This window comes from Rhododendron vialii, chromosome 1a (genome assembly GCF_030253575.1).
Source record: "Rhododendron vialii isolate Sample 1 chromosome 1a, ASM3025357v1".
NCBI lineage: Eukaryota > Viridiplantae > Streptophyta > Magnoliopsida > Ericales > Ericaceae > Rhododendron > Rhododendron vialii.
Genome location: NC_080557.1, coordinates 3948373 through 3958781, shown reverse-complemented (window position 1 = coordinate 3958781; position 10409 = coordinate 3948373). Strand labels below are relative to the sequence as shown.

Sequence of the window (10409 nt, the reverse complement as noted above, 5' to 3'; positions counted from 1 at the left end):
GCTTGGTAGAATACACCATGAAATACACTTGATAAAATACACCATATACGAAGTATGCTTGTTAGATTCAAGTTTTTTTTTTTTTTTTTGTTGGATAAGTGTTCGTCTCAATGAGAAGAGTGAAAAAGTAAAAAATTATGACCAAAAGAAAAACAAAATGTTTACTAAAGACGAAAACAATATCAAGCAACTGGTACTTTATTTGAGTATTTTCTTTATTTTTTTTTTACTTCAGTCTATATTTTATATACCTTTTGATGACTCTCGTCGAGACGAATGATTGATTCATAAAATTATGATGAAAATCAAAAGAAAAAATACCCGAAAAAGTTTATGGAGAGAGACAAATTCTTAATAACCGAACTACCTTTTCGTCTTTTCGAAACAGAAGAGCTAAAGTTTGGCCATTAATGGTGGTGGGTCAGTTGGGATCTGGTAATGACGGGCAAATTTACATCACTCACATGAATGATTATGTATTTTTCTTTAATGTGGACAGAATTAGCTAGAATAATTTTGTGCGAAATGGTGGAAGTGCATTCAGTTTGGTATCAGAGGGTAAAAATGTCAAAAAGTGGCATCCATGAGACAAGTCTTACCAGGAGCTCAGTGTAATTTCAAATAAAACAGGGTAACGCTATCTGAAATTGTTAGAAACATCAAAGGAGTTATTTGTAATTTACACATAAATATATCATAGAGGCAGCCCATGAAAGTTTGTACTCTGTTGGATGTCGTAGGAGCCTCATCCTTATTCATTCTCATGGGGTGGCTCCCGTCGGCAATATACTTTGCCTTTCTCTGCTATGGTACAGATCATGAAAGTGACCCGACAGTCTTACGAGGTTATAGTGTTATACAATTTACTGTATATGTCGTTCGATTTTGTTAGGTTTCTTATCGTTAGAGTTACCAAGGTGCCAAGCCCTCAATGCACCGACTAATCCCAAGCCATTGGACCTAATAGCTACTCCCATCCTAACTACAAAGTCACGATGTCCTTCTCATGTATTCATTATCTTGTTTATACATACATTTATTTATAAGATCTTTCTGTGTAGAAATTAAAATGAATTGATTTTAAGCAGTAAGATTTCTGCTTCATTGAGTTAGTCAAAATTTACTAACATCTTGGTGTGATGTAATCTGTACAGAATCCTTACGATCAAGGGTTGACTTTATTTGATGATAAAGCTACGATAAAAATTGTAAGAACTGGCCCTTTTTTTTCCACGATGAATATATAGCATATTGACCTAATTTTAGGAAATACTTAATTGTCACATAATGTTTTGTATGTTCACTCTTTTTCTGCCCAAACACTTAATCATATATCATTACTAACTCAAAATGGTCTTTCATTTTTTTCAGTAAATATATGCATATATTGGTCTAATAATGTTTATATACTTATATGTGCAAACTAGGTCGAAAGATGTGTAAGGAGAGGGACTGATATGGAAGTGGTTACAAAGAAGAAGGAAGTAAAGCGTGATAAAGTGGTTGCAATCTTACTTTTGTTTGGATTCCCAAAGTACTCTTTTTATCTGATCCTAATATTATAGTATCTAATTTTGCAGGCCCTCAATTTTTATTGATATTACAGTAGGCCGATATATCAATTAGTAATAGGTTCTATAGTATCCATCGTAAGTGATGGGTAATATATCTTGATTACAAGATTATGAGAGCTTTTTTTTCATGCAAAAAATGGAGAAAAGTGATACTTCAGTAATACATTTGGAATTAATCGAATGAGTATCAAGTATTTTGTACTTATTATTTGTAGTACTCGTTATATTTCTGAACGTTCACGATAAGTGATTTCTCAATCCTTATGCTATTACGAAGATATGGCAATCCATGTAGAAATTCACAATATTACTATTAATAACTTACAGCCTTGTGGTGCGGCATCGAGTCGTCCATTTCGGCATTCAATGGTGCAAATTTCATCTCGACAATGGACGATTCAGATCGACAAGGGTTGGGATGAAATCCAGACCATTGTTTGCCAAGATGGACAGCTCAAATGCCGCAGTAATGCCCTTTCCGCTATTCCAATGTGTACAACACATACATCTTGAATTCTAAACTTTTTTTTTTTTTTTGAGAAATTCATATATAGTATCAAGAAACACATACATCTTGAATTCTAAACTTTTTTTTTTTTTTTGAGAAATTCATATATAGTATCAAGAAACAGATTCAATTTTCACATTGCAGTCAATTTTGACGTGAAATGTGACTTCCATGCAGACTGATACTAGGGGCAACGCTAGCTCATGAGATGGGGCATGCATTGATAAAACTCCAAGGTATAATTATTTCAGGCCCTCGTACCTTTCTTGATTAAATTTTCAATCTCTCATATCATATACAAATAATAATCTTATATATGGTGATAATATCCTTGTTCTATACTTTTTTTTTTTAAAACGGCAAAAATATTATCAAAGAAGCTTGATAATGGGTACACGTACCATTGATTATTATACTACTTTTTTATCTTATCGATCGTTGCATGTGGCATACGTACCATTTATTTTGAAATTTTATGAGTATATACCGCATCACATGATAATTTAATGTCATAAACAATATTATTTGCGGATAAAAAAAACAATATTATTTGAAAAGTTTATTAGTTATGAGGGCGGAGTTCCATATGGTCAAGTGGGGTTTGAGCCCATTTTCATTTTCATATTTTTTCTTAGATTGACCCTACAAGTCATATGAAATTTCCCAAAGCATGGCAACCACATCAAACTTATAACTTAATTCGCCCTCCTTTTAACACTAGAAATTTCCTTAAAATCGATCAATAGGTGATGACAATTTCACTAAATGCTAAAAAAGTTAAATTTTCAATTCTCATTTCGTTCTTACAGGAACACTTTCATAAATTTATGTTCAACATCAAGAGTTTGGGTTGTCCTAGGTGGATTGCTAGTAAGGCTCTTCGGCCTGTAATATAGGTTGGCTCTCACATTAGAAATTTGGGTTAAGTGTGTGTATGTTCAATTAAGAGGGTCCTCATACCCTTCCTTGTTTAGTGGAGGTGGTAAGTAAAATTACTCTCTTACCCCTCCGTGTTTTAAAAAAATTATGTTCAATTTTTACGAATATCGATACACTTTTTACACATCAATTGGTGCTCTAAAAGCGATCAGTAGCTGAGAATTTTTGATAAAAAACACGTGTAGGTTCCCCACTGCCTGAGATCTCTGACTCCGCCCCTAGTTTACTATCGGACTACTAATGATATCTATTAATTTTTAATATATCGGACTACTAATTGTTGATATAGGCTGGACCTTTATATTGGAAAGGAAAGTAGAAGAAGGCATATGTGAGGCGATAGCTTACGAGTGGCTAAAGTACACAGTTCCTAATTGTGATCCATCGTACACCCAAAAGGAGGTTGCAATTGCAGAATGGTTGCAGATAAAAGATATGTCTGCCATTAAAAAAGGAAGGTATGCGGCGGAATTTGGAGAGGCTCACAGAGCCATTAGAAAGTACGGCTTGAAACGCACATTGAAGCATGTTGCTCACTGGAGGGATATTCCAGAGTGAGAAACATTATTGGAGTTTATGTTACCTCTGTTATTTTTATTGTCTAAGAAACTAGATATAAACTTTCCAGGAATTTTTTACCAAATGTATTGGGAGGTGGTAGGAGCTGATCTGTGTAGCGTTGTGAAACGTTTTTTCGAGGAAGGCTTTAAAGAACTAAATCGCACCAATTTGGTTCTCATTCCTAAAGTGTTGGCATCTGAATCTCTAGCTCAATTCCGGCCTATTGGTCTGTGCAATTTCAATCTTAAGGTTATCACCAAAGTAATGGCCAACTGTCTTAAGGGATTGCTGAATGGTTTCATTTCTGTGAATCAATCAGCATTTGTCCCAGGGAGAATGATACAAGACAACGTAATTATTGCTCATGCAGCTTTCCATTTTCTGAAGAGGAAAAAGATAGGCCAAGAGGAATTTATGGCGATCAAGCTGGATTTCAACAAAGCATACAATCGGGTGGAATGGGATTTTATGGAGGCAGTCATGAATCAAATGGGTTTTGACAGGAGATGGGTTAAATGGGTAATGGAATGCATATCAACTATCCAGTTCGATGTATGTACAAATGGCGAATCAAGGGCTAAAGTTTATCCGCAGAGAGGGCTTCGACAGGGCGACCCTCTATCCCCTTACTTATTTCTGTTTGTTAAAGATGTGCTATCTAGGCTTATTCAAAAGGAATTGGACCAAGGGAATCTATCGGGTCTTCACATCAATCGCCACTGCCCTATTCTGTCCCACATCTTCTTTGCAGACGATGCCCTTCTCTTTGCTAAAGCAGAATCGAGAGAATGCAACACTCTAAAGAATATACTGCATCAATATGGAGCTGCCTCTGGCCAAATCCATCAACTTTGATAAATCTAGTATTGTCTTCTCTTCTAATATGTGTGCGATGAATAAACATCTTATTTGTGATTTCATGGGCTTTGAACAAATTAATGAGGGGGGATGCAAAGTATCTGGGTCTACCATTTTTCTGGGGCAAATAAAAAACGGAAGCTTACACTTTTCTGGTGGAAAAAGCTCTCAAAAAAATGCATGGATGGATTTCTAAACGCCTGAACTAAGCTGGGAAGGAAACTCTTCTGAAATCAATAGTCCAAGCCATTCCTACCTATGCCATGGCATGTTTGTTACTACCTAAGAAGATTTGCGATAAGTTGGATAGTCTAGCAAGGAATTTTTGGTGGAAAGGGAATCTAGAAGAAAAAGGAATTTGCTGGGTTGCATGGGACAGCTTATCTTGCTCCAAGGATGACGGGGGAATGGGTTTTCGTAGTTTCAGAGCTTTCAATGAAGCAATGTTGGCCAAACAAGGGTGGCGTTTAATCATGAACCCACAAGCTTATTGGGCAAGAATCTTAAAAGGAATCTACTTTCCAAACTCCTCGTTTCTTCAAGCTACTAGAGGAAGCCATGCCTCTTGGGTATGGCTTAGTCTCCTCCACGGAAGGGGGCTCTTGGAGAAAGGTCTTAGGTGGCAAACTCAAGATGGGACTTCCATTAATTTTTGGGAAGATGGTTGGATTCCCACGCTGGAAGGTTTCAAAGTGCAATCAGTCCGGCCGTTAAACACAGATATTCAAACTGTTGCAGATGTGATTGATTCTGGCAAAGGATGGAACTCTCCAAAACCAGCCCCTGTGATAAGTCCTTTGGCGCTACAGGCAATCCAAAAGATCCCTCTTTCGTATCTCAACAGGAGGGACAGGTTAGTTTGGCACCATAGCAAGAACGGAGTATACTCGGTCAAATCTAGATACCATCTTGCCACCAACTCTCAAGTTACAAATTCCCCTTGCAAACCGGGCTCTTCTTTTCAACTAGGAGCCAACCTTTGGAGGGCTACTTGGAAGCTAAAAATCCCCAACAAAATCAAGAACTTCTGGTGGCGTGTTTGTAGAAATTGCTTGGCCACCAAAGAGAATCTCTTTAGAAAGAAATGCTCGCAATCTAATACCTGTCTGATCTGTAATACAGAGGTGGAGTCAATCGAACATCTGCTTTTCTTCTGCTCGTGGGCGAGAGCTGTATGGTTTAGGTGCAATGTTATGTTTGAAGAGCAAATCGGGAGGCCGAACTCAACGATCAAATGGACTGCGCACATTCTGGAATCAATGTCAAAACCAACTGCCATGAATTTTTTGAGTAAAATTGCCTTCATTGCTTGGAACATTTGGAAGGCGAGAAATAATTATGTTTTTCGAAATGAAAGGGTGAACCCTACAGTAGTAATGGCCAGAGCAAATTTTGCCCAGCTGGAATTCTCAAGTACTTGCGTGATTCCGTCTGTCCACATGGATAACCAACCTATAGCGGATGTTGCATCTAATTGGGTGGCTCTGGACGTATCGAAATTCAAAGCAAATTGTGATATAGCTTTCAAAGAGGGGGACACCAATAATTAACAAAGTGGCAGTGGTGATACGAGATCATATAGGAGCCACTGTGGATGGTAGAGCTAAATCTTTCAATATTCTCTCTGCCCTTCAAGGAGAATTGGTAGCTATCAGGGAAGCTTGTTTCATGGTCTCCAAGTCAAACTGGCAAGGGGTCACGGTAGAGTCAGATTGTAAGAAAACCATCCATCTTAGCTCTTCAGAAATTGTTCCCCCGTGGGAAATAATTGCAGTGGTTCTGGACATAAGGGAGTTGGTCAGAGCAAGTGGAATCAAATTCAGTTGGGCTCGTCCAATAGCCAACAAAGCTGCCCATACCGTTGCTGCCTTAGCCAAGTCAGGAAATTTACCTTGTAATTGGGTGTCTAATCCCCCATTATCTCTTCTTTCTGTTTTAGAGTTTGACTCTCTTTTGTAAGCCTATGGGCCTTGTTAAATGATAAAAAAAAAACTCACTTTTAATTCCAGCAAACCAAGTCAGGAAAGAGAATTTACTCTCCACATGACCCACTGACGAGAGAGAGAGAGAGAGAGAGAGAGAGAGAGAGAGAGAGAGAGAGAGAGAGAGAGAGAGAGAGAAGCAATGATATACATAGAAGTACAACTAGCAAACACATTTAAAAAAAAAAAGAAGACAATTGACCAACGAAGTTTAATTTCCGTGCACTTGTCGTGCTTTTTTTGTGCTCGTACTTTTTTTGGTGCCAGTGCTTTTTCCGTGCTTTTTTCGTGCCATACTTTTTTCATGGATTTGGTGAGAATCGACTATAAATATCCTAATTTCAGAAAACCATTGCTTCTTCTTCTCCTTGTGTTTCCTTCTCCGACTCTCTGTAGAGTCCGCCACCTCATATCCTCCCCACCCATACTCGATCTCCTCACAGCCCTTGTTGCTATCAGGGAAGCTTGTTTCATGGTCTCCAAGTCAAACTGGCAATGGGTCACGGTGGAGTCAGATTGTAAGGAAACCATCCATCTTAGCTCTTCAGAATTGTTCCCCCGTGAGAAATAGTTGCAGTGGTTCTGGACATAAGGGAGTTGGCCAGAGCAAGTGGAATCAAATTCAGTTGGGCTTGTCGCATAGCCAACAAAGCTGCCCATACTGTTGCTGCTTTAGCCAAGTCAGGAAATTTACCTTTTAATTGGGTGTCTAATCCCCCATTATCTCTTCTTTCTGTTTTAGAGTTTGACTCTCTTTTGTAAGCCTATGGGCCTTGTTAAATGATAAAAAAAAAACGCACTTTAATTCCAGCAAACCAAGTTAGGAAAGAGAATTTACTCTCCACATGACCCACTAACGAGAGAGAGAGAGAGAGAGAGAGAGAGAGAGAGAGAGAGAGAGAGAGAGAGAGAGAGAGAGAGAGAGAGAGAGAGAGAGAGAGAGAGAAGCAATGATATACATAGAAGTACAACTAGCAAATACATTTAAAAAAAAAAAAGACAAATTGACCAACGAAGTTTAATTTCCGTGCACTTGTCGTGCTTTTTTTGTGCTCGTACTTTTTTTGGTGCCAGTGCTTTTTCCGTGCTTTTTTCGTGCCATACTTTTTTCATGGATTTGGTGAGAATCGACTATAAATATCCTAATTTCAGACAACCATTGCTTCTTCTTCTCCTTGTGTTTCCTTCTCCGACTCTCTGTAGAGTCCGCCACCTCATATCCTCCCCACCCATACTCTCCTCACAACCCTTGTTGCTGCCGGTCCCGGACATGCCGGTGACCGCTTCCCCGCCGCCCCCACCATTCCCTAGTGTTGTTGTTGTGTTTTGGCTGCACTGCCACCGCCCACGGGGAACTCACAGTATTTCATACTACATCAACTATTCGTGAGTACCTTCGGTCGGATTTGCACTGGGGTGATCATTTCTGGGGTGATCTACGTCCTATATTTGGCTTTTTGCCAAAGTCGACGTGACCCACCGCTTCGTCGTGGTTGTCCTGTACATGAATTTAAATGTGTTCAATATGGATTGAGGTTAAAAGACTCATCTTCATAAATCACCCACATTCCAGCAAACATAAAATTATGTTCTGTCAATTAACTTTCTTTGTCGATTGGATAGAAACCAGAAAATTTAGTAACAGTCATGAGTTATAAAACTCGCGTGTGCGTGTGAGAGCACGAGTGCAAAAACGGCTTCTAAATATATCCCAAACTACTAAACTTCGCGAAAGCGAGATTAGAGAGTGTTGATAGAGAGTGCAAGCACAGAGCAAATTTCATCCTTTCAAATTTCATCTTTTACTCTGTTTTATCAAAGATGAAAATATCAAAATTAAAATCTATAGAAGCAGTCCAATTCATGGAGTATTTCATAACTCCAATGGGCCAATGGCTACATTAATCAATCCAATTCATGGAGTATTTCCGGCCATATTTGAAATAACCAATTTTAACTTCATTTCTTTGCTTACAAAATTGGTGTATTTTAGCTTAACAAACCAATTTTAACATTAGAAGGATTATTATTTTTCTGTCTTTACTCAAAAAAAAAACTCAATTGTTTTGTGCGTCAATTTTCGGTGAATTATTTGTTCGTCTTCAACTTTCAAGAGAGTAATCTAAAAAGTAAAAAAAAAAAACAAATTATGATCATATCTTAAAAAATTTCACATAAGCCAAATAACTCAAAACCAAATAGAATTTTTGGATTATTTTTCTCTTTTATTTAAAATATTTAGTTTCATATTTTTTTCTTTGATATTATATGCAAAAAATTGACACAAAACTAACTAAGGTGAATTTTTTTTTAAATGAAGACAAAAAAAAAATTATCCTTAAGATTTATTAACAAGTGTTTTGGCCTAAAACTTTTTTAAAATATTTTTTGTCTTTATTCAAAAAATTATTAAATAAGTATAGATGTAGTGTTCGAAATAAAGTTCTCCATTTGGATCATGGTTATTCACGGGGAATAAATTGGAGAAAAAAAGGAGATGCAATTGCTTAATATTTTGTCCATTTTATAAGTGACGAAACATGACCCCGTTTTCCCAAATAATCGAATCTCAATGATCCGAGCTGCTCAATGTGATCAGAATGTGATTTTAAATAAAAAAGATGACCGGGAAGGGCTTCATCTGAACTATTTTTTATTGAACGGTTCAATAAAAAACTGCTCAAATCAAGCCTTTCCCGATCATTTTTTTTTACCGATCTCTCACGGGTACCCTTAAAATCACGTTTTAAACACATTGAGCGGCTCGGATCATCGCAAATTGATCGGGAAAGGAAAGGTGCGGACTGTAAGCAAAGTCAGGGATCCCTGAGTTGAACCGTGGTGTGTTTATCAATATAGGCATTTTAACGTCTATATAACGTATTGTAATCAAAAGAAATATGAAAGTAAAATAGTTTGACCCAAACATAAAAAGATTTATAACAACAAAGTTTAATTTACCCAATAAACCCTTTAACTTTTAATAGTAAAAATCACATGAAAAAATTATATGAAAAGAAGTAATAGTAGGAGACTTAAGCAAATAATTTTAAAAAATATTCAACACAATGTTACAGAAAACTCGCTGTCGATCACGAGAAATTCTTCAGTGCCGGGTGGGCACGGGACAGCTGGTGCCAAGCACCATATCAGCCATCCAAAAGTATTTTGGACAGTCCAGATCTGTTTGGGTAATTTTTAAGTGTAAAATTACCAAAATACCCCCTCAAGCCCAAACAGATCTGGGCCGTCCAAAACACGTTTGGACGGCCAAGATGCATGCTTGGCACTAGCTTTCCGGTGCCCACTCGGCACCGAAGAATTTCTCGTCGATCACATGCGCAAATGTCTTTTGTGGATCAAAAAAAAAAGATCACATGCGCAAAGCTGCCCCTCGAGTCGAACGACATCAAACCCTCGAATCGAACGACATAAAAAAAATCCAAAATATTTCCCAAACAGTAACCAGCAAAGGAGCCCTCGAATTCGTAAGTTTCAACACATTGTTACAGAAAACTCACTGTCGATCACATGCGCAAAGCTCCTCAAATCGAATGACATGAAAAAGAATCCAAATTTTTTCCCTCTATCCAAAATTTTCCCCCAAAAGTAAGAACAGTAACCACCAAAGTAGCGAGGGCGTGAATTCTTAAGTTCAAAAGTCAAAAAGTAGACACTCAATAAAAACAATAATTCTAGCACCACATCCACTTCCACACCCAAACACACATCCACACTCACATGAGTGGTGGCCCCACTCACCAAATGCACGGAAAAGACTCCAGCACGAAAAAAGCACGGGTACAAAAAAGCACAGAAAAAGCACGGGCACAAAAAAAACACGAGTACAAAAAAAACACAACAAGGGCATGAAAAAATTATACTGAAAAGAAGTAATAGTAGGAGACTTAAGCAAATAATTTTAAAAAATATTCAACACATTGTTACAGAAAACTCACTGTCGAGCACATGCGCAAAGCTCCTCAA

General features: G+C 37.6%; 1 protein-coding gene across 1 annotated transcript; it reads left to right on the top strand.

Annotated features, from left to right (window-relative positions):
* Positions 1-410: 410 nt before the first annotated feature.
* LOC131326542 (LIM domain-containing protein HDR3-like) lies at positions 411-3579 on the top strand. The gene is made up of 6 exons (XM_058359363.1): positions 411-435; positions 893-1008; positions 1155-1208; positions 1428-1534; positions 2260-2318; positions 3311-3579. The coding sequence occupies exons 1-6, from the start codon at positions 411-413 to the stop codon at positions 3577-3579; spliced, it is 630 nt and encodes a 209-aa protein (XP_058215346.1).
* The last annotated feature ends 6830 nt before the right edge of the window (positions 3580-10409 follow it).

Bases quoted from the DNA above. Each gene is read 5' to 3' on its own strand.
- LOC131326542 (XM_058359363.1), top strand. From the start codon at position 411: ATGGTGGTGGGTCAGTTGGGATCTG. The intron at 436-892 runs GTAATGACGGGC...CGATTTTGTTAG, and splicing joins GGTGGGTCAGTTGGGATCTG to GTTTCTTATCGTTAGAGTTA. The intron at 1,535-2,259 runs GTACTCTTTTTA...ACTTCCATGCAG, and splicing joins CTTTTGTTTGGATTCCCAAA to ACTGATACTAGGGGCAACGC.